General features: G+C 36.4%; 7 protein-coding genes across 9 annotated transcripts; 3 read left to right on the forward strand and 4 right to left on the reverse strand.

The window, feature by feature from the left end:
- Window positions 1-979: 979 nt before the first annotated feature.
- LOC132064898 (pentatricopeptide repeat-containing protein At2g15690, mitochondrial) lies at window positions 980-3515 on the forward strand. Its single transcript, XM_059458065.1, has one exon. The coding sequence runs from the start codon at window positions 1073-1075 to the stop codon at window positions 2921-2923; it is 1851 nt and encodes a 616-aa protein (XP_059314048.1). The 5' UTR covers window positions 980-1072; the 3' UTR covers window positions 2924-3515.
- A 1260-nt stretch (window positions 3516-4775) lies between these two features.
- On the reverse strand, window positions 4776-5660 carry LOC132064902 (calmodulin-like protein 30). Its single transcript, XM_059458070.1, has one exon. It carries the CDS (start codon window positions 5510-5512, stop codon window positions 4955-4957), a length of 558 nt encoding a protein of 185 aa, XP_059314053.1. The 5' UTR covers window positions 5513-5660; the 3' UTR covers window positions 4776-4954.
- LOC132064901 (protein disulfide-isomerase SCO2) lies at window positions 5647-9554 on the reverse strand. 3 transcript variants are annotated; one of them, XR_009416664.1, is made up of 4 exons: window positions 8941-9554; window positions 7672-7798; window positions 7115-7317; window positions 6013-7012 (listed from the first exon to the last, which is right to left on the reverse strand). XR_009416664.1 is itself a non-coding variant. In XM_059458067.1 (3 exons), the coding sequence occupies exons 1-3, from the start codon at window positions 9340-9342 to the stop codon at window positions 6009-6011; spliced, it is 600 nt and encodes a 199-aa protein (XP_059314050.1). In that variant the 5' UTR covers window positions 9343-9545; the 3' UTR covers window positions 5647-6008. The 3 variants fall into 3 exon arrangements, 2 of the variants coding, with proteins under 2 accessions (XP_059314050.1, XP_059314051.1); XM_059458067.1 differs by lacking the exon at window positions 7115-7317 and having other exon boundaries at window positions 5647-6079; window positions 8941-9545; XM_059458068.1 differs by having other exon boundaries at window positions 6013-7317.
- A 254-nt stretch (window positions 9555-9808) lies between these two features.
- Window positions 9809-11995, forward strand: LOC132064900 (GDSL esterase/lipase At5g03980-like). The gene has a single exon (XM_059458066.1). It carries the CDS (start codon window positions 10689-10691, stop codon window positions 11823-11825), a length of 1137 nt encoding a protein of 378 aa, XP_059314049.1. The 5' UTR covers window positions 9809-10688; the 3' UTR covers window positions 11826-11995.
- Window positions 11996-12345: 350 nt separating this feature from the next.
- Window positions 12346-16443, reverse strand: LOC132062825 (probable LRR receptor-like serine/threonine-protein kinase At1g67720). Its single transcript, XM_059455308.1, has 9 exons — window positions 16082-16443; window positions 15182-15716; window positions 13938-14401; window positions 13559-13694; window positions 13377-13448; window positions 13225-13293; window positions 12924-12995; window positions 12755-12826; window positions 12346-12667 (listed from the first exon to the last, which is right to left on the reverse strand). Exons 1-9 carry the CDS (start codon window positions 16161-16163, stop codon window positions 12637-12639), a joined length of 1533 nt encoding a protein of 510 aa, XP_059311291.1. The 5' UTR covers window positions 16164-16443; the 3' UTR covers window positions 12346-12636.
- Window positions 16444-17147: 704 nt separating this feature from the next.
- On the forward strand, window positions 17148-20663 carry LOC132064903 (uncharacterized). Its single transcript, XM_059458071.1, has 7 exons — window positions 17148-17301; window positions 17412-17485; window positions 19683-19749; window positions 19836-19958; window positions 20045-20128; window positions 20217-20303; window positions 20406-20663. The coding sequence occupies exons 2-7, from the start codon at window positions 17418-17420 to the stop codon at window positions 20490-20492; spliced, it is 516 nt and encodes a 171-aa protein (XP_059314054.1). The 5' UTR covers window positions 17148-17301; window positions 17412-17417; the 3' UTR covers window positions 20493-20663.
- A 615-nt stretch (window positions 20664-21278) lies between these two features.
- Window positions 21279-24603, reverse strand: LOC132064904 (protein CYPRO4). The gene is made up of 3 exons (XM_059458072.1): window positions 22801-24603; window positions 21427-21818; window positions 21279-21396 (listed from the first exon to the last, which is right to left on the reverse strand). The coding sequence occupies exons 1-2, from the start codon at window positions 24418-24420 to the stop codon at window positions 21519-21521; spliced, it is 1920 nt and encodes a 639-aa protein (XP_059314055.1). The 5' UTR covers window positions 24421-24603; the 3' UTR covers window positions 21279-21396; window positions 21427-21518.
- Window positions 24604-27349: the final 2746 nt, after the last annotated feature.

Raw genomic sequence — 27349 nt, forward strand, 5'->3', positions numbered from 1 at the left:
TGAATTTCCATTTTCTTAGAATTATATGTGTACCTAGAGCTGGATCGGCTTATTCTTTTCTTTCATTCGTGTTTTGCACTTATTATCATTTACATAATGGATATATATTGGCTTAACTGAAATTCCCTCTGTCCCAATTATATGGCACACTTTTCTTTTTATTCTGTCCGAAAAAGAATGTCATCTTTCTTTATTTCGAAACAATTCAACTTTATGAGATAATTTATAGCCACACAAATAGGGGTGTGCATTCGGTTTTTCAGTTCGCTTTTACATTATTCGGTGTTCGGTTTCTAAAAACTACAATCCAATCCGAACCAAAAAAAGTTTGGTTTGGTTCGGTTTTTCTCTAATCGGTTTGAGTTTTTTCGGTTTGGTTATTCGGTTGCGTCATATAAAATAATTAGCATAATCAAAATGACAAAAAAGAACAAATATTATAGAGAATGAGAAGTAATCATGTCAAATCTCTTAAATATATTTTCTAATATAAGTCACACGGTAAAACTTTAAAAAAATAATATTTAAAATTATATAAATACACGTCCATAACCTAAAGATTGAGAAAGAATCATTTTATACTCTAATACAAATTGCCACTATGTAAGAAACTAAACCAAAAATCCAAAATTTTTAATTTTCCAATCCGAAACCAAACCAAAAAATCGAAAAACCAATCCAAATTAAAATTCTGTTTGGTTCGATTTGTTTTTTTAGTTTAATCTGAATAATGCACACCCCTACAAACAAATATCTAAAACTTGTTTTAGATCACAAAATTAAAAAATCTTTCTTTTCTTTCTTAAACTCCATGTCTAGTCAAATAGTGCCACATAAATTAGAACGGGAAAGTAGTTTAGTTCTCTCATAAATAATCCCAGAACTCTGTTTTTTATTTTATTTTTCATAAAAGCGAAAACAAAAACAAAATCAAATAAATTTTGTTTCTAGAAAGTCCGACCCACAACCCGGATTACAAGCCCAACTATTTCAAAAGGTCCAGAGCTTTACTCCAACGCTAGGGTTTAACAAAGGGTTTTTATTTTTTCCAGTTAAATCAGTGGTGTAAAAAATGTCTTCTCTAATGGCAATTCGCAGAACTCGAATCTCCATTTTCACTTCTTCACACAACAAGGTACGTTTATTATACTCCTCTTCTTCACGTTCTAAAACCCTAACCTTAAAGTCCTCGCATTTGAAAACCCTAACAACATTTGCAGCACAAAACGATGTTCAAATTCCCCCAAATACATCTGATTCACATGGGGTTCCGCAAAACAGGTGGAATAACCAAACCCCTAATCATCCGAATAATAATCAGATGAATATGTCGTATACTCGGTATCAAAATCCTAATCAGGGTTATTCAAATTATGGAAATGTTAATCCTAGTCAAGGATATGCTAATCCTGGTCAGGGTTATAGCCAAAGCCCTAATAATGTTCAAAATCAGAACATTTGGTATAGGCCAAGTCCCGGTGAGCCTCGAAACTATCCGCCACCTGGCAATGTCAACCAATGGAATAATCAAAATCAAGGCGGCTTTAGGCAACAGGGAAATCCTAATGCTGCTCCAAGTTATCCACAAGGTGGATATCAGAATCAAGAACACGTACAAAGTCCGAATAGAAATCAGAATTATCCGCAGCCTAATCAGAATCAAAATTATGCTCCACGAGTAAACCAGGGTCAAGTGGATCCTCAGGCACAGAGGGGCCCACCGGGAAGTGGGTTTCCTATGAATAATCAATTACATAACCAACCCCAGGTTGTGCATAATCAAGTCCCGAGTGGTGCTCCTATGCCTACTGTTGATTTAATTAGCTTTTGTCAAGAGGGTAAAGTTAAGGAGGTTATTGAACATATGGAACAGGGGGTAGTTGCGGATGCACAATGTTTTGAGATGCTCTTTGAGTTGTGTGCCAATTCGAAGAAACTTGAAGATGCTAAAAAGGTGCACGATTACTTTTTGAGATCAAAGTTCAGGGGTGATCTTCGTTTGAGCAATAAAATTATTAGTATGTATTCCAAGTGTGGAAGTATGACAGATGCGCGCAGAGTTTTTGATCATATGCGTGATAGGGATATGGACTCGTGGCATTTGATGATAAACGGATATGCATTGAATGGGTTGGGGGATGATGGGTTGACATTGTATGATCAGATGCGGGAGATGGGAATGAAGCCAAATGAGGAAACTTTTCTTTATGTTTTCGAGGCTTGTGCTAGTGCAGATGCCATTGATGAGGCTTTCGTGCACTTTGAGTCGATGAAGACCGAGTATGGAATTGCTCCACAGGTGGAGCACTATTTAGGACTTATGGGTGTTCTAGGAAAATGTGGACATCTTGCTGAGGCAGAGGAATATATATCGAAGCTTCCATTTGAACCAACAGCAGTTGTCTGGGAAGCATTAATGAATTATGCCTGTATACACGGCGATATTGATCTTGAGGATCGAGCTGAGGAGTTGATGGTTGGTCTTGACCCCTCTAAGGCTGTTGCTAATAAGATTCCCACTCCGCCACCAAAGAAGCAGTTAGCGATTAATATGCTTGAGGGAAGAAATAGAGTAGCTGAGTTTCGTAATCCAACCCTCTTCAAGGATGATGAGAAGTTGCGGGCTGCAATGAAAGAACAAGCTTATGTGCCTGATACCAGATATGTCCTTCATGATATTGATCAGGAAGCCAAGGAACAGGCTCTGCTATACCACAGCGAACGTTTAGCCATTGCATATGGTCTGATTAGTACTCCTGCTAGAACACCTTTACGTATCATAAAGAATCTCCGTGTATGTGGTGATTGTCACAATGCCATCAAGATCATGTCAAGGATTGTTGGGCGAGAGTTGATTGTCAGGGATAACAAGCGGTTTCATCATTTCAAGGATGGAAAATGCTCTTGTGGTGATTATTGGTGAAGTACGGTGGCTAAAACAAGTATACATAGACTGGCTTCTACAGATCTCAGGATCATCAAGAGTCTGCATGTTGGGATGAGCGCGGTGTTAAGATGCCTGTAGGCTTGCTGTGACACTGTTTGGAGTCATCTAAAATACCAACAATTTGCATGTACTGCTAATTGCAATGCCAAATATCACCATGTCTTGCAATTTATGGATTGCTTGCACCCTTGTGGATATCTAAGACTCGTTATCGTAGTTTGGATCTTTGTGTTTAGAGATTAGTCCCCAAAGTGCCAGTCAAATTAATGTTCCGTTGTATCTGCACAATATTTTCACGTTTTCTGGTTCTATCGCTTTATAGGAAAATGCTTTAGTTGGGCAATGTTATTGTTTTTTGGAACTCATAGTTGAAAGGGGTTGTAGAACTTCATTGGAGGACATTAGTGCATCCCTTGAGAGTTCCTTCAAGGACTTGGCTGCTAGCTTGCACAGTTGCATCCATGTGTGGGGCATCTGAACTTGTGAATTTAAAAATTAAATAATCTAAATTATTCTGTATAAGTTTAAGAAGATAATGCAATAATTGTTTTTCCCTTGGATGGCAAAATGGTCTTCTTAGAAGATATGTCGATGTTATTCTTTCTTATTACATGCTCCATTTTTAGAATGGTAACAGTATATTATTATCAGGCTATACGCACAAAAGGCGTGCATGAGCCATATTAACCATTCAAAAACCACACAATAGCACTTGTTATTCTTAAAGGGATCTATTATGTCTAAGTAAAGGTTCTACTTCTTTAAACCAAAAAAAAAAAAAGTTCTAGTTCTGCTACAAAGCGTTTTTTAAACCAAAAGTGGAACAGAAATTACGATTCATCTAGATTTTTCTGAGTGGTAGTACTATTACATTCTTCATAGCATCTTGCATTGTTCTCTGTTCGAATAGTTCACCATATAAATGCTGGTATTGTTTCCCACTTCTGTTTTGCATAGCCAATATTGTAATTCCAGCACATTAGAAGTTCACCAGTAGACTTTGGTATGATCCACTTGAGCCCAACTGTTTTAAGGAAATCTGCCACACCTGATCTCTGATTCTGCTCCGCATAAGAAACGCCTAGAACACAGTTGAAATCCCCTTCCTTTCAGGTTCTCCTAGGCCAAGCAAGCCCCTTTTGCCACCACCCAAGAAAAACAAGCCACCTTGTATTGATTCTTCACTTTCCAGATGCATTTCCATGACCAAAAAGCTCCTTGATGGGTGTTTGTGTGATGAGTGGAGAAAAGGCTTTAACTGTGAAACATCCATTCTTGTTGTCACTCCAATGAATTTTGTCTTCACTGTTTTTAAGACCTTGAAAGAAATCCATGGTCTTAAAGAAAATCAGCTAGTACTTCCATCTCACAATTTAGATTCACGCTTCATTCTATCATTAGATTCTGAAGCGTCGATATTTAAGCGGTGGTTTTAACTTTTCCAAGTTCTGTTGATATTACTAATTCAGGTACTGTAATACATTTATTAACTATGGACTACATAGTCCCTTGTTAATTGCGTCTTCCCCTATAGTTGATCCAAGGAACAACAAAAGGAAAAGCGCCAACGAAAAGGATAATGTACGTGAGCTTGGCAACCGTGTCTTTTGCTCTTTCACCTTTTCTATGTGAATTAATATGGGGAACAATTAATGAAGTGCAGTTGCATTAATAAAAAGTTCTTTAAAGCACATTTACTCTCGACCTTTCTCATTTCTGATTGAAATATAATTTTGCAACATCATGGCAGTTTTAGGCCTCAGGGGCGTGAATCGTATGATATGTACCATAGTTGGATTAACGTCAGCTTGTTGGATGACACCTTAAATCATATTGAAACTATAGACTTCTTATAAAATATCTAACTAGTCAGAACTAATGCCACCAGCATGCAGTAAGGCATGCAGAAACCTTACATTTACACAAGTAAAATATAAATAGCGAACTAGTGATTACTAATGAGCTTGGAATTCCCAGTTGGGGCCTTTCAATTAGGGATTAAAGCTTCTAACAAAGTGTCATAGTGCGATTCATCATAGTCACGAATTCATCCAAATCAATCACACCATCTCCATTTGCATCCACTGCCTTCACCATCTTCCTGCAATCTTGAAGGCTGCATCGTTGTCCGAGCCCCTTCTGCAACTCGTACACTTCCTGCACACTGATCTTTCCATCGCGATCCCTGTCAAAAGTGTGGAAAGCACTCTGCAAATCCCTAGTATTAACTCCGCCTTCCTTCTTCTGCACTTCCACAAACTCATTGAAATCAATAAATCCATCACCATCAGCATCTGCAACGTCGAAAATCTTTTGAACTTCCCTTGTAAGGAGGCTCTTCTTCCCCATGGCTTTGAGTATAGCCTTGTACTCGTCTGGTGAAATCTTGCCGTCTTTGTTTGAATCAAATCTATCAAAAACTTTCTTTAGCTCATCAATACTAGGTTGGTAAACAGACAACGAACGTGAGTTCTGCCTCTCTCTAGTAAACATCCTAGTTGGCTTACGCAGGAAACTTCTCTTTGAGAGGTTGTATTGGAAATCAAGAAAGCTCGCCTTTGACATTTTTCTCCACTTGCTGCTGTTTGGGTAAAGATTTACTTAAAAGTGGAATGAAGTTGCGGACTAACATTGTAGCAGAGGACCTTAAATAGTAGAATGGCTATGAACAAAGGAGACATATTCTGATGCTTAAAGTAAAGAAGATAAGGAAGAATATTTTTTATTCCTCAACTACTTGTTAAAGCAACCAAGATTCTCAACCAAACGTATAAAAACATTTTCAGAACCCAGAAGGAAAGAGCTGAAGTGAAAAAGCTAAGCTACAAATACATTCGAGATCCTTGCTCAGTTGTTCCAACCGCCTCATCTCTTTCTCCCAAAGTAGTTTGTTCTGCTACGGATGTATAGAATCTGTGCTTTATTTGATTTAAGAAAATTGGTTTAGTATTGGGCCCGCACTTTGCTCCTCAAAGAATACAACAATTCCGTGAAGTTAAGTGTCTCTTCAAAGCTTCCTAATGTATACTGGTATAAACAAAATGGTACGAGTATTCTTTTGTCAAGGTGGTTTGTCATCCAAGTCCACCATCACATCAATATCCGTGCGTAGTGTTATTTTCTGCACATAACCTGAAATGTCAAAAGTATTAAGACCTGGGATTGAGATTCTGGACGGATCTGTTACTCAGCCACAAATTAAAAAGAAGATTGATCCCATAAAGAAATAATGCACATATCAGTTCCGAAATAATCAAATAATAAACATTCATGATCCTGATTTTCAAAATAGCAACAGACTCACTTTTAGGGGCTAATTTTTGATAGAGGTATAGATCCCTGTGTGCATCACGTATACCTTCTCATTTACTTTGGTGGATCACATTAGATACTGAAGGATCGAGAACTTAAAATACCATTATAGTGGTTGACAACTTTAATTGGGGAAAGAATGACCTCAGGAATCTATTCTCCCTTTAGAGGCATGAACATGAATATCTGAAACCACAAGCACAAAACGCGGAATCTGGAAAACATGGAAGTAAACACGCTTTATCCTTGAGGTCATCTGCAACTGGACAAATTTAAGCCAGTACAGGAAATATGCTAATTGGACAGATTATAGGACAAAAGCACAATATGCAAAATACGACCAAAAGATGGAGGTCATTTGCTTCATCACGAGGATCTCCAGTTCCCTCTTGAACAAACTATGGAAGTTACTTGCTTCATCGTTCTATTATTTTAATCATCTTTTGATTTCTCTTTTGAAGTTTATGCAAGGCTAAAGAGAAAATCTTTTTTTTTTTTTCTTTTTTGATAAATCCATTAAGAAAAAAACTTCTGAAGATGACAGACAGAAATGCTACATCCTGGGACTAAGTCCTCACTGAAATCCATAAACTAACCTATATTTAAACTTTAAACTCAACAACTCTGAGAACCATGTATATAATCCTTCCAAATACTAATTCATTAATTTATTTACCAAGGGACGGACCAGTTCCCTAATTCTTTGTACCAACAGCAGCTCACATAAATGCGAGATCCAACTTGGTCATTCTCCTAAATTCAATCAATAAGAAAAGAAAAGTTTATAACGGTAAAATAAAAACACCAATTTTTTGAAGCATAAAATGTCTGATATAGACCGCTAAAGATATTTACCCTAAAATCACATTACAATCAAAGTAATTCTCCAGAAAGTACAGAAATACAATCCTCCTTCTTTTCATTCATCTTCAGGAAACTAAATGATATATGAAATTTGACATTCCAAGTCACTGTACAGGCTCATCAAATTTGCTGCTTGAAAAATCATAACATCATATGGTGATATTGATCTTTTGATCTAGCAGAAACAGGAACATCTGATAATATTGAAAGGAAAACCACATTACATTCACAAAATTTCACTTTAATTTTTTCCAGCTCATGAATTATCCCACATTATGCACTTCTTTAGTGTGCTATAACCAAATATGCTATGAGAGAAGTGCTTAATCCTTTTTTTTTTTTTTTTTTTTTTTTTTTGATAAGTCATTTTTATTAAAGAAAACAGTATCAAGGTGATACTGTTAAAAGTATCCTACCATAGATATTCGATCAGAACAAATGAAGTGCATTCTGTGGGCTCCAAGCAAACCAGTACAGATAACTATGTTATGCAAACGTTCATACAAGATAATATTCAGAGAGGAAATACAAAAGTATGATTGTCATACCGATTCCAGCGCAAGGTATGCATTTACAGATGGTCTCCTTCCCCCTTTTGTTATAGTAACTAACAAGTCCTGACCCTTGGCAACTCCGACATTTTCCAGTCCACTCATAGACGACTTCCTTGCAATCCTAAAGTAATAAGAAGGACAACAGAAAATCTTCAACCCTAGATTGAGATATAACTTTAACTTTCATTTTTAACAATCGTCAATGTAAGCGCACACACATAGAACAAAACTTCATAGGATATCCAGAAGCTCAATTTCATTTTTCCTGACAAGTCTGTCTGTCTCTCTCTCTCTAGGCTCTATCACTTTTTACTTTTCTATTTATTCCAAAATTATACTAGTGTTAGAGGCTCCAAATTGTCCATTCCATACATGAAAGAGCTCTGTCTAGAGCACTGAAATGTTCATTTTTTTCTCACGTTCACATTTAAAAATCATGAAATAATGGGACAACAACAACAACATACCAAGTATAATCCCACTGGGTGGGGTCCGGGGAATCATGAAATATTGCGAGAAAAAGAGAAGAATACAAAAACCCACTATCTAGAATTCGGGATGTCAGGGGCGGATGTATCCTCAATCTTTGGGTTCAATTAAACCTCTAACTTTCAAGTATGATTATAAATTTATGTGTAAACACTGATTAAAAATTTAATAAATAGTAGACATAAACCCATATCTTTAAAATTTAATGGGTTCAATGCTACGAATCTTAAAAGATTGAACCCATAGAGTTTAAATCCTAGATAATTTGGCCTGGTGGCAATTGACTTGAGCCTTGGGGTGCTCCCTTTCAAGGTCTCAAGTTCGAAACATTTGGGTGCAAACAATTTCCCGAGGGCCATCGGCCGGGGAAACACACGTGGTGCACTTGCGGGAAACTCCACTGTGCACCCCCGAGATTAGTCGGGGCTCAAAGAGACTCGGACACCCGGTGCTTAATCAAAAAAAATCCTAGATAATATAAAAAAAAAATTGAAGGAAACATTTTTAGAAGTATGTAGATATACTAAGAGGTGTACCTACTATTGAGCTTAAGTAATGAGTTGATTGTTAGCACATCAAACAGTTCAAATTATTCTTATCCTCGTGCATTAGGTTACTATAGACCATGTAAGTAGTACCAAAATACCAACCATATCTCAAATTAGGACTCAAGACTCTCAATTGGAGCCAACTTTACAAAAAACCAGCAAATACCTCAACCAAATAAACCATTCCACATAAACAGATTCTAAAGAAAACTCAAAAAAAAAGAACCTCAATAATAGGATCACAGCGGAGGCGGCGGTCGATTTCGTCAGGGGAACAAGGAGAAGTATCAGGGTAAGTCATAGGAAGAGGAAGAGGTTCTCTATCATCACCCAAATAACTCTCTCTGTTACGTGACCAACGCCTTTCCTTAGCATTCACTTTCGTCTTCTTATCATTCCCAATTCTCTTATCAGCAATTTCATCGGAGTTTTGGCTAATTCTGCCAACCCCAGGTGCTGCTGCGGCATTGGCGGCGGCGCCGAAGTTGAACCACGAGGGGCCGCCGGCTGGTGAGTCAGCAGCGGCCTGGCAACGAATGAAGGTGGTGGGTTTGTGAGATGGAAAAAGAGAAACTGAAGTATTTGGAAGAGTGAAGATTGAACGAGGATTTATTATCGTAGGCAACATTCGGAACAAATAAGGTTGTTATCAAACTGTGTTGTCCAATGTTGGTTAATGGCTTTTATCTATCGGAGAAAAGATAAAGGAGTTCCAATGAGTTGATTGAAAAATGATAAACGTGGATGTTTTTATTTAAGGAATTGTTAGGTATGGACGGAGAGAAGACAGCGGATATTTTTTGTCAAACTAGAGAAGGCCAGTGCGATATTGCGACGTGTAACATGGCTTTCGATCCAGGAGTTGTGGAGGGTACAATTTATCCCACATGCACCGGTCGACGAGTACAATTTTATGAATTTGAGATTTTATTATATCGTATATTTTATCTGATTTAGTAAGTTTGAAATTTATTTTTATATTAATATAGTGGATTTGAGCCAAATTTTACAAAAAATTGGATGAATCCATTTCTAATGCATTAGGTCCACCTTTGGAGGCAGATGACTCATGTTTTTAACACAACATATATATTTAATTTACTAAATTTTTTGACATATATTAAACTCTGAAATCATAATTTCATAATTGGGATAGGTTCAATAGCACTTATGCAAACCAATAATTGTAACATAGACAAGAACAAATATTTATCATTTAATTATTTGACTGCTAAAATTAAATTAGCTGATAATAAACATATGTATTTATGGTTGTGGAAACAATTCAATGGTTAATTCTGTAGCTTTATGATTATTCTCGTTCATTTAGACCTTACTTTTTACAGCAAAAATGTTGCTATCCTATTATTTATTCATCATAAGAAAGAAAAATATAAATCCAAGGCCCAAAGGATGACCATTAGGTTTTCTCAGACTTTCATCAGGTCTAAGATATTTATACTAAATTGCAGCTTCAAATTAAAGTTTCATCTAGGTAAAAAAAATTCTTTGATAAAATTCACTATATGTCAAACGCGGCTGATAATCTAAAAAACAAAGTAGAAATTATTTTTCTACTCATTCTTGTTCTAAAAAAAAAAAAAAAAAAAAAAAAAGACGCCAGAAGCTCCGGTTCCAAAAGAAAACTAAAGAAAGATCAGAATTTCCTTGTCTGTTCAAATATCTATATTTTTTTCTTGCAATAAAAGAAAGAATAAGTAAACACCGCCTTATGTAAAAAAAATTGGTATTTCCTAAATGTAAACAACTACGGAGTTTTTTGTTTCTCCTAAACAACGTGGGAAACAATTTAATTTTGATTAAACGCCAAGCATCACCACCCCTATAAATATCCTTCACGGTTCCTCAGAATTTTGCATCACAAAACTTACTCACTCTCTTTTTTCTTTGATTCTCCAATCAATTTTGCTCTTTTCCATCTTGTTTGAGCTTTTTTTTTCCGTCTCTGCTTCAATGGCTTCCCATTGCAGTACCCATCATTTGTTGATCTTGGCATTACTCTGCTCTTGTCTTCTTGTTGTTCATTCTTTTTCTCTGGCGAAAGAAGATGAACTACTTGGTCCCTTTAATGCCATATATAATTTGGGAGATATCGGCGACTCTTCATCTTCATCAGCTGCTGATCATATTGCTGCAACCCTCAATCTGCCTTCTCCACAACCCCACACCCAACATGGCACTGAATTCTTCGAGTCCGGTCTTAATTTTGCCACCCCTGGAGCTACCATCATGAGCCCTTTTTTCTTCCTAAAGAATGGTATCAAACCACCTCCGCATTCTCATGACCTAACTCAGATTGTCACTTTCATGAAGTTCTTCTATAAAGACTGCTTCTCTTTTCATGACTGTGGCAAAAACAAGGTTCTTCGGAAAGCTCTCATCTTTATGGATCAACCTGGAATTAACGACTACAAACAGGCCTTCTTAAATGGAAAATCTATTTCCGAGGCGTCTCATCTTGTGCCTGAAGTGGTGGAGACCATTAAGAATTCAGTGGAAAGACTCATCATTGAAGCTGAAGCCAAAACTATTATGGTTTCTGGAATTTTACCCATGGGCTGCTTTCCAGTTTTTCGGACTCTGTTTCCCGAGAGCGATTCAATGGGCAAAAACAGATGTCACAAGGGATTGAATCTGTTCTCGAAGCTTCACAACGATCACCTTTCGCAAGCAATTATGGAGTTGCGTTTGAAATACCCTGAAGTTCACATCATATATGCAGATTACTACAAAGCATTCATGGCTGTTCTTAAGAATCACGCCTTTCTGGGATTCAAGACAAAGACTTTGATGAAGGCGTGTTGTGGCAGTGGTGATGGTCCATTCAACTTTGATGCGAAGAAGAAGTGCGGTGAGAAAGGAGCTGCTACGTGTTCTAAGAGGGCTTCGTATTTACATTGGGATGGATTTCGTCTGACCCCAGAGGCTTTGGAGAACCTGATCGATACACTCTTCAGCAAAAAAGGATTCGTATTCCCAGAATTCAAGTTTGGAGAAGAAACAGCAGCAGCAGTAACAAGGCATCATTCCAGGATTCATGGGGGAGTTAGAAACATGTCTTCAATTGTTAGGCATTTACTTTTCGTCTAAGCCAGTTTTCAATATTCAGTTTTGTCAATGTTTTTTTTTGCTTATCTGTTTGATTCAAAGGGTAATACCTCATTGCTTTGTATATACAGTGGAATGCCCCTCTTAGCTTCTGTAAAAATTTACCATTCTTTTGACTCGTATCAAATAAAAGTATCCTGATTCAGTTCAAATATTTTTCTAGACATGATTTATATGTTTATTAGATATCTGCTTATCTTTGCTTTTATCTTTCAACCTTATTCATAAGCCTGAGATTAACAACAAAGAGTTTAACTGTTTGTTAGAAGCTTACTATCAGAAAAAAGATCATGCTCTTCCCAGTTTGAACTGGTTAATACAATTAACTTGATATAGTAGTATTGTTTTCCCTGTTCAGACAACTTTTAGGTGGTTAGAATAGGTGATGATGGTTTACATTTTTTCTATAACTTTGGCATAGTCCCTTTTATACGGAGTCTTTTATACATATCTTTCATTTGAATCACAGAGAGAGAGAGAGAGAGAGAGGCAAAAATTCTAGTAGAAAAACATGGTTACATCTATCTTCTATTAATTAAATGATTACTAGTCATGACAAATGTACAAAGACACCTTTACTTTGCTAATTATTTTCTTTTCAAGTATTAGATGTGATTATGTTTATGCTATACAAGAAGTACACCAAGACTAAAAGCTCTTCTTCCGAATCCCTTCATTTCATCTGATAGCTTGTGTTTCTCATGTGTGGTCCTGAATAATTCTGTCCACATCCTCCTGAAGTGTGTAACAAGTTCTAGTAGTTCTTCATTTAATCCTCTCTTTAGGCCGGTCCCTAACTTGATACTTCATTTCCAGGAGAGACCCTAAAACAACAGATTATATAGCATCAATAAGATCATAACTTGTATCAAGTTGGAAATAGAAACATGTTCTAATTCAACATTACTCACTTTAGGTTTATGCTATTCTTGTTTCTTAGGCTTTGTGGAATACTCCCTTTGAGATGGTTGTTTTGGAGAAACCTATAAAACAGAAATATTAATTATGGACTTACAGAGCAGAACATTAATTATCAAATGTACAAAATCAAAAACAGATCAGTAAAATAAAAGAGCATACACTTCTCGAAGTTTAGGTAGATGTCCCAATGTTTCAGGGATTGATCCTTGCAACTGGTTGTTCTCCAAGTGCCTTTTCCATTGCAGGGGAGATGGTTATATTTGTTAGAAATTCAAATTAGGATAAAAAATAGAGTAAAGTAGGAAGAAGAGAAATCTATTGTTTTTCCTTTTCGGACAAATATTAAGTGGAGAAGGGTAGAGAAGAGATCCATTATCTACTGAACCATGAGCCAGTTGGCTCTCTGAGATTTTCCCGTTGTTAAAAAATGTAGGAAGAAGAACAACAAATAGGAACTTACAGAGTTTCTAAGTTTATCAATGAGCTTAAATCAGGTATTTGACCTGTAAGTTCATTGCTTCCAAGCCACCTTAAAATGAGCCATTTTCAATTAGTATATTACATTGATAGATAACAAAACCAAGAAATATAATATGATAAAGGATAGCTTACAAATGATTGAGTGCAGTTAATTTAGATATGCTTGGTGGCAATGATCCAGCAATTCCAGCATTGGTTAAATTCCTTCATAAAAAAACATAACCAAGGGCACAAAATTGCATCAAAGCGGTATATTATTGATTCAGTAGTCAAATAATATTACTCCTGGATTAAATCTGAAAATTTAAACTTACAGGGAGATGATTCGTGTGTTCGTGCCATTAGAGCATGTAACTCCGGTCCATGAATTGTCCTTCGGAAGACATGGATCACCATGCCAATTTTGAGGTTTTTTGTTAAAGCTTTTCCTTAAATCGTCCATCACCGCCACTATTTAAGTGCAACAAAAATGTGTTACTGTAGAAACTAACAAAATTGGCAGACATATAGTAACAGTGGTGGATCCAACAATAGGTTCATGAATTCGCCAGAAGCCAATTATATAAGTGCAAAGAAACAAGCATAGATAAGTAATAAGTTATATTTCGTACTTACTATCAACTCAGAATCCACATCATTTTGGATCCGTCATTAACTAGTAAAGAAAATATTGCAGAAAAAAAAAAACATTACCATCTCTAGTGAGAGTTAATCCAGCAAGAGGCAAAAGTTGGAGGAGTTCACCAGCGGCAACCACTGGACCAACAGGACTATTAATCGCGGGAATCAATGTAATTTTTGTTTCCCCTTCAAGAGGCCAAGTTGTGCTATAAACAGTGACACCACTGGTTGTGACATTAAGGTTGCTAAAGAATTTTGCTCCATTCACTAAGACATCAAAAACTCTCCAGCTATACGGACTTGGGGTTCTGTTTTCTTGGAAGTACAAAGCAAGGTAGTAATAAGTCTTTGGAAGTGAAAATGGTGGCCAATTTACCACAAGAGTCTTCCCTCTGCTTGCTGTCACTGAGTTTTCAAAAACTTTCTCTGGTGGCATATTCCAGAATGTTGAAGGAGTTACAGGAGCATGGCTTGTAACAACTGGATTTTCATCTAGTAATGGATACCAGTGACGATTGAATTTGTCATCTGGAAAACTAGTTCAACATCATCTATCAAATGTCAGTTAATATGCATGTAACAAAACACATTTAAAGAAGCATGTAACGAAAATTTCAACATTAAATGGATTTATTTTATGGGTCATAAAAAGTTTAATATAGGGCATCAAGGTGCCGCCTAACGGTCAGTGAATTAGGTGAAAACCAAAGAGAGTATGGGTGTGTTTGGTAATGAAAGTAGTCATTTTCAACAAAAATGTTTTCAAATATGAAGTTATTTCTGGTGTTTCGTACTCACAAAGGGGAAAGATGACTTTCTTCACTTATGGGAAGTGAGGGAAGTTATCTGCCTTACAGCTATCTTAACTTTTACAACTTCATATTACTCGTTGCAACTAACGCTTGACCATAATTATTAATATATAGTACTCAAAATTTTCATTAAAACACTCACCGGTTTGCATATATATATATTAGTACATTAGTTCTTCAATATATATGTTTTTCGAAAAATATTTTCATCTACGGAATACCTGAAAACATCTTCCACAGAAAACAATTTTCATGAGAAAATGACTTCTGTCATGCCAAATACAATCTCAAATGCCAGCAACGCTAGGTAACTTTTTCCCCATCTACCTAAGTTTTGATGTGCATAACTCCCAATATTTGTGCTGCTAGTAGATAATAGATATACGGTAGAATAATCGAGGTGTCCTCAAACTGGCCTAAATCACCACCCCTATGAAAAAAGGAAAATTCTAACAGACAAAACTCAAAGGAATAAGATAGAAGAGGTAAAAAAGGCATACATACGTTATGGTATCATGAGATCCAAAGCTATGACGAGCAAGAGTGACCAATGCATATTTCCCAAAGTCAGTAGAATTATAAAGGGAATCATCAAGATACAATACTTCTATAGCTGAGATAAAAGGGTCTGAAGTTGTATGCTCATTTTTAGCAAAACAAATACTCAAAACCTTATTATGAGCAACCATAATAACCTCATAATAGGAGCTAAGGCCTTCTGCATAATCCGCCGATGTATTAATATTCCACTTTGTACCATCAATTATTTGATCAAATATTGGTGGCTCTTTGCCTCCATCAAAACCTCCATAATAATATATGGTTTTTATCAGCATTTTCCTCCCCTTGTTCACTGGCAAATGATAGCAAAATTTCTTTTCTACATCATCTGGGAAATAACGAACAGAGGATAATAATGGCACTAGCCCTTCTTGTTTTATCTCTGACTTATTTCCTGTTTTTATATAGTTATCATCTGGTGCATATGTAAGCGAATCTTGTTTGATTTTTTCACTTCCACCGCAATTTAAGAGGAAACCTGCAAGAACATTAATGGATTCATACAGTGGCAGAGCCAGGAATTCAATAAATAAATTTCTTACACCAATGGGATACAACAACTTATATATATGCAAAAAAAAAAAAAAAAAAAAAATTTACCCCATTTACATAGTATAATTTTTCAACCAAGAGGGTTCGGTTGGACCCCTTGCACCCCTCTGCCTCCGCCTCTGGATTCATATGAGTATGATCGCTTTATATGTATACATTTTTTTTATGTATGTATATATAATTCGAGCAGAAAGCTATAGGTTCAGTCATTCACAAAACGCAAGCAATATTAAGACAAATGTTAATGTATATTCTAGAATTGATATTGAAATTGAAATGAACGTTAATTACCATGGGGTTGATCAACATTGATGGTGGCATGAATTGTTAGAGGAATGCTAACAAGCCAAAGGAGGAAAATGCAAGTGGACATTTTTGAAAATAATAATAATTGGCAGAATAAGGAAAGGCCTGCTTGCTCCTGGTAAAGGGGAGGAAGAAAGAAAGAAATTAAAGACTTTTGGCCATTAAGAGATGGAGATTACTCCTTTCTTCGGAGATTGACTGGATCACCTTACGTTGCATTCTTTTATATGTTTAAAGAATTGTGAAAAGAAAAAAAAAAGAACATAGAACTACAAATTTTAATTAAGTACTAGGTGAGGGTTATTTTGAGAATTTTAACATAGCTACTTATCAATTATTGTAATTGAAAATAATCATTGTTGTGGACTTTTAAATTCTCAAAATTAAAATTTCTGGACATTATTATGGAGTTTTACTTGTGAAATTTGAAATTTCATAACAATTACTCCCTTCATCCCAATTTATTTGATAGTTTTTCCTTTAGAATCGGTCTAAAAAAGAATTATATTTTTCTATGTTTTGTAAGTAACAATTTAGTTTTAAAATACTCTTTTTATCCTTGATGAAATAATTTATAATCACACAACTATCTATTGACTTATTTTAGGCCATAAGTTTCAGTTTTTCCTTTAAAAAAAAAAAAAAAAATCTATGGTTAGTCAAATACAATCACATAAGTTGGACGGAGGAAGTATTATATTTTTATTAATTAAAGATAAGATTGAAAAAATGATAAGTAAAAGCTATTTCCACCTTTTATAACTTGTAAATACATATTATAGAACCTTGAGTTATAGATAGAGATTTATTTTCAGAAATTATTTATTCCGTAAAACTTAAAAGGTAGGATAAGGGAAGTAAAAAAGAATTGTGAAAAAGAACCTTGTGGATGTTTTTACAAACACGGTTACACAGGTTAAAATTCAGGTAAAAAATTAACATGAACGAATATAAAGGAACAGAAAGAAAACAAAAGGAAATATCAGGGATGAAAAAGACATCATACAATACCTTTGGGGCCATTGTCTAATTTACTCAATTTTTTTTTTCTTTTAATTGTCTGATTTACTCAACTAGAATCCACCTTAATAGAAGTTTAGAAAAAAATAGTACCTCTTTGTGCAGACACAGCGCCGCTACTATCCCTGTCGACGTGTCTTGGTTTTCTTCTCCGATTCTTTGGAGCTAAGCTCAGTGCAAAAAAGGTTTTTTTTTTTGTTCTATTCCTTTTTGCCCCCTCGAGTTTCTCACTTGTAACTTTTGCCCCCTCGAGTTTTGCTGTTTGCTTCATTTATTTGGAATTTCATGATTTCAGTTAGCAATGAAGGCGTTTGAAGTCGGTGGAACCACCCTTTGTCTTGCCCTTTTCAATGATGTTACTAATTCCAAGTACGTTCTTTTCTCTCTGGGTATCCTTATAACATGTCAATTATGGAATACATTCTCTTTTATGCCTGTCTTTTGAGTAATTGTAGGTAATTATGTTGTAAATGATTACTAAAGTGCCTATATTTTTAAAACAATTGGCCGGTGTTATTTGCTTTTTCCCCCTATTGAATTGGATGTAAGTTTGAGGTTTCACCAGATGTTTAAGCCTTTAAAGATTAAATGCTTCAGTTAATCGGAACTGATATCTAGCAATGCCTTAACTTGGAAAGCTGGAATTCCTATTTGTTATGGACATGTGTTTAGCCCCTGTTTTGAATTTTGAGCGTGGTTAGATTATGCTGGTTTAAGGTTTATATAGAGGCAACACGTTCTTAAAATGTAAAATTGCCTTGAAGAAAAATTTCTGCTTTTATTTCTGAACTTTTCCAAGACGTGTAGATGGAGTTAAGTCTATGGTTTATGTAGAAGTAAGAGATGCATGTAAAAGCTGGTATAAGGCTATAAATCAGCTCCCATCTGCTAGGTTGGTTTAATGACTTGTGGTGTTGCTGATATGTTTTTCGACACTGCTCAAAAGTGAACATCTTTCTTTCCATTTGTGGACTTAGAAATGGCTCGATGACTATGCTGGATATGAATATGTCACAGATAAATAATCCAACTACTTTCCAGTTAGTTTTATCTTTTTCTGATTGGTCTAGCAAAGGAGCTGTCATGGGGCATAACAAGTTTTAGTTTTTTCTAACTGTTTTCTTTTCTATCCATGAGGAGTTTAGGGCAAGGCATTATCTAAGGTTGTACAATTATGCATGGAAGACCAGAACTGCATTAGTTCAACGGATGGTCTCGCTGTCTATAACTTGTAGATTTGGATTCTCTATTCCTTATATTGGAACTAATGGCAGAATGACACTGTAACCTACATTATATATGAAGAGAGTTAATGCCAGAGAATTAATTTCCTCTTTCCTGGAGATAAGCGTTGGGGGTGCAAAACCTAAGCTTCTGGTAGTGTACAGAACTCAATGTGAACTGTGAAGTGTACAACACAAGTGCAAATTTATACTGTTTCCCCTCTGCATTTCTTTGGCTAGAATTACAGATAAGTAAATAACTGTGTGTTCATGCTTAATGTATGTTCGTACTCTTTACTAGCCTTTAGATGCTTGCTTTCAAGACTATGGCGCACTTGACAGAAGAAAATGCTATCATAGCCTAAGTTGTTAGCAAGAATTTTACAGATTGCATTGTCATATTTAGTCCTTATAAAAAATATCATGCAGTGATAGCTCTGCTTTAATTCTGTGGCACAGACTAATATGGAGAGAACCTTTCTATCTTTTGGTACAAAAGTTATAATAACTTGGTTGAATCTAGTCTAAGGACTTGACTGGATTTATCCTTATAAAAAAAAAGGACTTGACTGGATTTACCAAAATTAGCAATTAACATAGAATTTCTTATTACAAGGTAGCACTGACAATTATCATATTTATGGCTATTCTTCAGTAGTTTGCAAAAGCCCAACAGTATACAGAATATAGGATAAAAATTGATCCAGGACTTCGACTCTATCACAAGGTTCAGTTGTATATACGTTATCACATGACATCTTTTCAGGAATTACTAGACTACATAATTGCACTTTTGGGCTTTCTTCTGATATCTTCATGTGCAGTAAGTAAGTAAAACTCATTAAAAAACTCATTCCCCTCACCACCCCCCCCCCCCCACCCCCCGAAAAAAAAAAAAGAAAAAAGAAAATAAAAAGAAGTGCACTAGGAGCAACACTGCATCAATTTCATGTTTTACCTTGATGTATACTTTACTCAGCATTAGGCATCTGAAAATTTGTCTCTTTTTATTATTCTCTCTGATTTAAGAAGAGGCCTTAGCTCATTGGAAATTAATAAGTGGTGCAGCTTGAGGAAGATTGTCGGATTGTTGCTTTTTATTGAAAAAACTTTGGAAACTACTTGTATAGTGCATTCTTAGGTTTCCAATGATGCATGTTTTGGGTGCCAATATGAAAGAAGTTTACTTGCCTTAATGGGAAGATGCTCATTAAGTTCTAACTAAAGTGAATGACTACTTCAGCAAAAGTGAACTATTAGTATCAGAGAAACAAGTTATGCTTCACCCAAAAGTTCATTACTAGATAAGGTTTAAACAAACATAAGAGATTTATCTTTTGCAGAGAACTACTGGACTTAATGCAGTCTGCAACACTGGAGCCCGAAGTAGCATTTCTGAATGCATCACTTGTAAGCACTCTCTCTTCACTCATTCGAAGCTCACTAGTTGTGCTTTGTGCATTTCAGCTGATTCCTGTTTGGTCATATTACAACAGATCCCAGATGTATTTCCTGTTTTGGCAGCTGCACATAAGACACTTGTAGCTAAATCACGGGATTCACTGACTACACGGACCCTCCATTCTGAGCTTGTTTACAACTACTCAGGATCTAAGCATGTAAGAAGCTTTAAGTCTTAACGTGAAGTACAATGGATTTATCCTTTTGTGGTCAATTCATTTTTACTTGACTTTTATCATAGTAGATTTCAGAGTCTTTGAAAAGATGTGGCATCGCCGACAACACAAGCTACATCCTGGCAGCACGCTTTGGTGCTTCGGCTGATGAGGTGAGCCGGCAATGTTATGTTACCAGAGCTGATTTTTTTTTGTTTTCTTTTTCCTGACATTAATGATGTGTTCTTACTCTGTAACTAGATGGTGGCCATAGAAAAACTCATAAAGGGCAGTGAAATTGACTTGAAGGAATTGGAACAAGGAAAAAACCAGGCCCAGATTCAAAAGGTGGGTGCTGGGTGAATATTTGTCTTTCAAAGTGGTTTGTGGTTTAAGGTCGAAAGTCTTCCTTTCTTTATAATTAATTTTAATAATTTGAATTTCTGACAGCATTACAAGATATCTAATCTGGAGCTGGAAGTATCATCACTTGCAGATGCTATAGTCTGCAGAATTGCTGCCAGAGATGCTTTATGAGCATTACAAGCCTACGCCACTATTATTATTGCATCTTCTCTATATGTAAACTAATTATGTCATTAACTCGAAAATAACTTTCCAAACCTTGTGCGAAGATACTCTTTTGCTACTCTGACCGTTCTATAGACACTATGAAACCGTGATGCCGTTGCTATTGTTTTTACCTTAGTTTGCTTGTGTTCCATCTCTTGAGAGATTCTGTAAGAGCAATGGCTAATCTGGCCTTTCAAAAGTAAAACATGAAAGGTTGACTAGTTTTAACTCAGTGACCAAGATAAAGGCCTCCAATCTTTTGACAATTTGTGATAGAACTACTTCTTCCGGATCAAAAAGAGTGTTCACTTAGCCTTTTTTTCTTGTATCAAAAAACTGTCCACTTATCGAATCAAAAATGAATTTAACCTTATTTTTTCAAATTTACCCCTATTAAGTGTTATGTGGTTAAATTTCAATACATATTTAATTAGGATAATTTAGTCAAATTACCTATTTTTGTTTGGGAGTTAGTATTTTCTTACGGGGTAATGCAAATGACTAAGTGGACACTTTTTTTGATCCGGAGGGAGTAACGAATTCAATTCTAAAACTTAAAAGCGGAATTTCTCCCTTAATTGATACGTATTCATCCTGTATTTGGTATTAACCGTGCATAGCTACTCACCTGGTTTCCAACAAATAAGAGCCACTGACAAGTAAAAGAATGCAAAGATCCTTCGCGACCATACCATTCATGCACAAGAGAGGGACAACTGCGGAATCAATGTCAAAAGAAAATCATAGGGCTTGAATCGATAACCACTCACTTCTTCATTCCAAACATTCTTTGACATAAAATCGTGCACGTCATAAAGAATTCCACTCAATACTTACAGTAAACGGTTTAAAAAGCAAAGAGCCTTTCTCAAACATAAAAAAGCAAACAAATAAACAATCAAACAATTTATGGATTGGAAAAAGAAAAAGAACTAGGACTTATATACACACAATAGAAAAATCTTCTTGCACACATTGATCAACCACCAGTCAACTAGTTCCATGTCCACGCTTCTTGCCCGACATGCTGATAGAAGTAACTTTCATCGGAGTTGCTACAACCAGGGGAGCCTCTGGTGAGTCGCTGACCGCATATTTGTCATGCATGAAACGACTCTCAATAATGGACTCATCCTTCGGCACAATTTTGTAACAATAACAACTCTTTAGGCCTTGCTGATTCTGATAGCAATTATGAGCACTGTCCTTCACCTGTTGGAAGTTCCATATCACGCTGAATTTGCCTACTGCTGCAACCAAGTGACGTTCTTGTTTTCCACTTTCAGTAACCTGGCAAATGAAATGCAAGGCAGGTCAGGTTATTCACATTCTTTCAGCTTAAAGAGGAGCGAAACACAAGCATGCACAGTTACAACAGTGCTGTCCTAAATCAGAGAAGGAAAAACACATATAAAAAGGGTAAAACACTAAAACCTGCTAGGACAAACAAATTTCTCATGTAACAAACATTAACCAGATACTCGGAGGATCTGGTGCAGCACAGGTAACAAAAGATGGCAGGCAACTGAAGAAGAGGTAATACTTCGCATTTGTTAATCATCCTGAGAGAGAAAAACTTTTTTTTTGCAGGGAACTCTTGAACTTCTGGTTCATTCAGAACAGATAATTTGGTCAAAAAAATATAAAGAAAAAACGGATTACTGTCGCTATAAAGAAGAAATCAAGGCTGATGATTAAAAGTATCGTGACTTAAATCGCAGCATAGTGTAAGTTGGGGTGAAAAAAGTTGATTAGGAAATCATATTTTAAAGAAGCAAATATATAGCATACAAGAAAAACGAGAAACTATCATGAGTACAGTAACCAGGCTATGGCAAACAGCAGATGAGGACATCACATATGCTAAACTTCCATAAGACGATAACTTTATGGCAAAAAGAGGCAACAAAAGAATCTATAGTAAAGATTTCAACTTTAACATATGGGACACTCTCCACAAAACTATGAAACAAAAAAATTAAGGATAGCCTCTTCATCAAACAAGATAAAAAGTGAGTATTGATATCCAAGGTCAATTAGCTAGGCCAAATCATTACAGTCCAAGGTGATTGCATTTACTAAAGTTGCATAAGAGCTACACGGAAGGAGCAACAACCTACTTATATGAACTCACAATAAAAAAGACAATTTTCATGGAGCTATTAACATGAATACTGATGTATAGCCTCTTCAACAAACAAGCAACATGAAAGTTGCAATTACCTAACCAACATTTACATGTTAAGCAGCAAAAGAAATTAGGGGTTCTTACCCATGAGAAATGGCCACCATGGAACTTGTTATTTGCCCCAGCCATATGCGCATCAACAGGAGTCAGCTTTAATAATCTTGGGGCTGGGATTTTATTTCCCATTCGACCAGTAAAACCAGTTTTGGTCTTCCCATCCTTATCAGTAAACAAAGTGCATATCAAGATCAAGTATGTATCAGTCGTGCCCAGTATCCATTTGCCATCGTAAGTAACATCAACATGTGTAATTGGAGAGCCAAGGCCAGGGAATGCAGTCTTTGCTTGCCTCATCGAGGTCTTAGAGTACAAGCGAATCTTCCCATCAAGTGATCCAACTACAATGGAGCCATCACCAGTCGTGGCAAAGCATTGAAAATTTGTTCCTCTTGAAAACTGATGCCCCTGAGTCCAATTCAACACAGGAGAACTCGAATTTGCTAATGTCTGAACAATTCCCTTCTTATCACGCATATCCCACTGACACAGCCGGTTATCATCCAACCCCAAAAATGTTGACTCAGAAGGATCCAACTGTGACCCTTTGTTATCATTTGTTATATCCTTCATGGTAATATCAGTCCCGTCCTTCTCAAACTTCCATTCCGTAACAATCTTCCCAGTCTCAATATCCAATTGGTGAAGTCCAGTTGAACGGGGCTTCCCTTCCTTAAAAGGACTCATTAGCATCATATTAGTTTCACCACGCATCAAAAGAGCCTTTTTAGGCGTCGACCCCTCTCCTCCTCCTCCCCACTTATCCTTCTCATTAAATTTCACATAAACACCTTTCCCGTGAATTCCATGGCTGAAATTTTTCACAACTTGAACACCCGAATCATTCACAAGAAAACTATTATCCAACGCCCCTAACGCCAAACTCTGTATACCTCCACCAGTCGCAGCTTCCTCAAATTCCTCAAGCAAATCTTGACTATCCCGGTTATCCCTCACGGGACTCTTTCCGCTACTTGTCCAAACACCCGAATCCGCATCTTCCCACATTGCATCATCCGATTCCTCGGGTTTTAACCACCCAATAAAATCCTTTCCATAAATCTTCACTTTATTCGCCTCGGTAGCCTCAATTCCATACACATTCTCAAACAAACAATCCTGAAACTTAGTAATGAAGTTCCTATACTCATCATCCACAAAAAACTTCAAAGCCCAAACTCCATTATCCACAAAATCAACTCTCCTTTGATCACCAAACATTTTCAATTGCATATCAGTTGAAACCCTAACCCTAATCTTATTCCCCACTTTTAAAACCCAAAATCCCTCATCTTCACAATCATCATCATCATCACTATCACCTTCAATTTTCAATGTCTTAACAAACTCATAATGAGTTAACTTTAGCGATATTATCCATTTAGCTTTAGGCGTGTTACCGCCGACATGCAAGTACAATTTAACGGCATTTTTAAGGTTTTTCGGTGATTCCGAGGAAGCGTATTTAAGTTTTAGGGCTTTTAATTTGGAATCTAAATCGTCCAGGGTTTTGTTACTCACCTGTGGAGTTTGATGATTTTCGGTGGCGTCTTGGTAGTGTTCTTCAGTTTCCACGTCATCATCATCATCGTAATCAGATTCATAATCGGAAAGTTCTAGACCTTCACGACTGTGAGAAGCTCCCATGATTAAGGAATTCTGATTAGCAGTTAATCGCCGGAAAAGGAGATTATGCGTTGTTAAGGTGAGAAGAAAAGAATCACAATTCGAATTTCGAAATGAGGAAAAAGTGAAAATAGGAAAGAGGGAATTTGATTAGCTTCTAGAAAGAAAAAAAAGGAATTTGATAGCTTTAATTTGGAAGTTTTTGAAAAGTGAAAATGGATATACATATATGTATATTGGGGAGATGGCGTGTATCTGACGGTGACACGTAGCTTCGTGATGAAGTAAATGGCGGCACTCTTTTCGTCCTTGCGCGTTAAAAACTCTGGGCTTTTGCAATTATGAGGGCCACCTGGCAAGTTTATTGTTGGGCTCATATGGTAGCCCTTGGGCCTCTAATCGTAGTAGTTTTGCGAGGACTTTTTTTTTTGCGCGGATTTCCTTTACGGACTGGTCTTTAATTTTGGGGACAGATCACGGATGTCCCCTCAAATAAAAAAAATTATCCGTCCATACTTCCATTATTTTCATGCTATCAGAAAAAATTAAAAATATTTCGAGTTGTCCCCGATTATGATACCAACATGATATATAAATATACTGAAATGATATCATCGAAGATCTTGTGATCCTCTCTTGATGTTCATTTATTCAAAATGATACTATCGTGATATATAAATATACTGCGATGGTATCACGGAGAGAAAGGGGTTTGACCGAGGGATACGCCTGTGACACCTCGTAAAATCGGTACTAAACCATATCCATGACTCAGGAGGTTAGAAACCCAAGAAAGAGAGTATTGGAATCGAAAATATCTTTCAGTACAGAAAATCATGTGTTACGCTCCAAGGGACGGCTCGTAAAATATGTAACAACCCGTCTCTCATACCGTAACAGGCACGCTTGGAAAATCACCGTCTCGTAACTTTTGGACCAAAGGACGGTTCATCGTTACTGACTGTAACACGTGTTACGGCCCGTAACGTGGCAGCGTATCATAACCTTAGAAAATCAGACATCATTGGAATTTTCACTCATGTTACGATCCAGTGTTACGGACCGTAACATGTGTTACGGACCGTAGCAATGTCCGTAACGGTGCCGCGACTGAAACGTTAAAAAAACGGGAATTCAATTTTATTTCATTATTTCCATTCCTCTCAAGCCCTAACACGAAAACCCTCTCCTCTCAACTTCTCCGAGCATCAAGGTGAGCCTCTTAACACTATCCTAAGTGAATTTCATTAATTTCCTGTTACACCTCGCATTTTGTGCGTATTCGGAAAAATTGAAATAAGTCGGAATTAGGAAATAAGGTTGCTTGGATTTTCTTAATGTGCATGGATGTTTAAGGAAATATGGACGTGGACATATTAAGGAAGGTTAAGGACATTATAATGAATTGATTTTGCTTGGGATATAAGTTGGTTGTGAAACTTTGGATGTGGAAATATCGGAAAAGACTAAGGGCAAAATTGGAATGTCGGAAAATTTTTGGATCACCAAAAAATATTTGTGAAATTGGGCTAAAAAAAAAAGGAAAAAGCAAACTTGGCAAAATCAAGGCCAAGGGGCCGGCCATGGCCTTGTTTTGGCCCCACATGGGAAAAGTTGGTCATGTGATACATGACCAACAAATTTTATCCTTGAGAGTTCAAGAAAATTCAAGAACAATTGAACAAAGAAACAAGAAAAAAAAAGAGAGAGAGAGAGGAAGAGAGGCCATTCGAGCCTAGGTCTCTAAATTTTGCCCCTCAAAATCTTGATCCAAAAATTATTTTCTTGTGGTATTTATACTAATTCAAGGTCCCTTTACAACGTGGTGCAATTATTTCGGAAGATAAACCATTGGTTTTGTCGTTTGGATGAAGTGGTGAAGTGAAGAAGGTTGAAGAAAAAGGTAAGAATTCATTCTTTTAATTATGTCATGAAGGTTGGTTTGTGTTGTGGAATATGTAAATGAGAAGAAAATATAGAAATATGGAAGTTTGCATGGTGGAAGTATATGCATGAATATGGCCGTGTATATGTATTGTTGTATAGGTAACATGAGTTGAAGTTTATGTTGTAATTTAGTTGTGGTGATTGTGGAAATTGTTTTGGAAATGAAAGTTGAATGGAAATGGAATGTAGTTGGAATTTGGCCTATGGCCGTGTGGTATATGGTAGGAGGAACATGTTGAATTTATTTTGTTTAATGTGTTAGTTGTGTCGTCATGATCGTTATAATGTGAATGGAGCATGTATGGGTTAAGATTGCATGAAAATAAGATGTAGAGAATTGCGTCGTATTAATGTGATTTTATGATATTAAGATAATGAGGTTGTTGGAGTGTAGATTATTGTTGTTGGAAATGAATTAGTGTGTAGAAAATGGGTTGGGATGATTTGGTTGTGTATTTAAGGATTTTGGATCAATTATGGAATTATTGAAGATTGGATGTAAAGTTTGAAATATTCTCGGCTTGTGTGTGTAAATGATTTCAAATTAGTATGTATGTATGGAAATATTGATGTTGACTTGAAATTGTGAAGTCGGAATGGAAATTATTGCATTATGTCGAAAGGTTGGCTAGTTATGTTATATTGTGTTGTGTTGTGGTTATTGATGTTTTTGGTGTTGTTGTTGGGTTGTTGTTGACTATTTTGAGCCGAGTTGAATCTCGGGGGTGTCATGTTTATAGGGGAAGTGCCGCCGAAATTTCGGTAGCCAAATAGAAACCAAAGATTGGAATGTCAACTTGCATGAATAGTAAGCGGTAAGAATGACCATTTGCGGATTTTTGGCGAAACAGGATCGGCGTTTTGGCGATCGTGAAGAGCGTGAAAGGTATGTAAAGCTTACCTATTCTTTATTTGGCACGTCCTAGACCTATTAGGCCGAAAACGGAACTTTAGGGATAATTCTGCTCCTAGAAATTCAAGTTTGATTTTGAATACTATTCGT

Source organism: Lycium ferocissimum, chromosome 7, assembly GCF_029784015.1.
Source record: "Lycium ferocissimum isolate CSIRO_LF1 chromosome 7, AGI_CSIRO_Lferr_CH_V1, whole genome shotgun sequence".
Classification (NCBI taxonomy): domain Eukaryota; kingdom Viridiplantae; phylum Streptophyta; class Magnoliopsida; order Solanales; family Solanaceae; genus Lycium; species Lycium ferocissimum.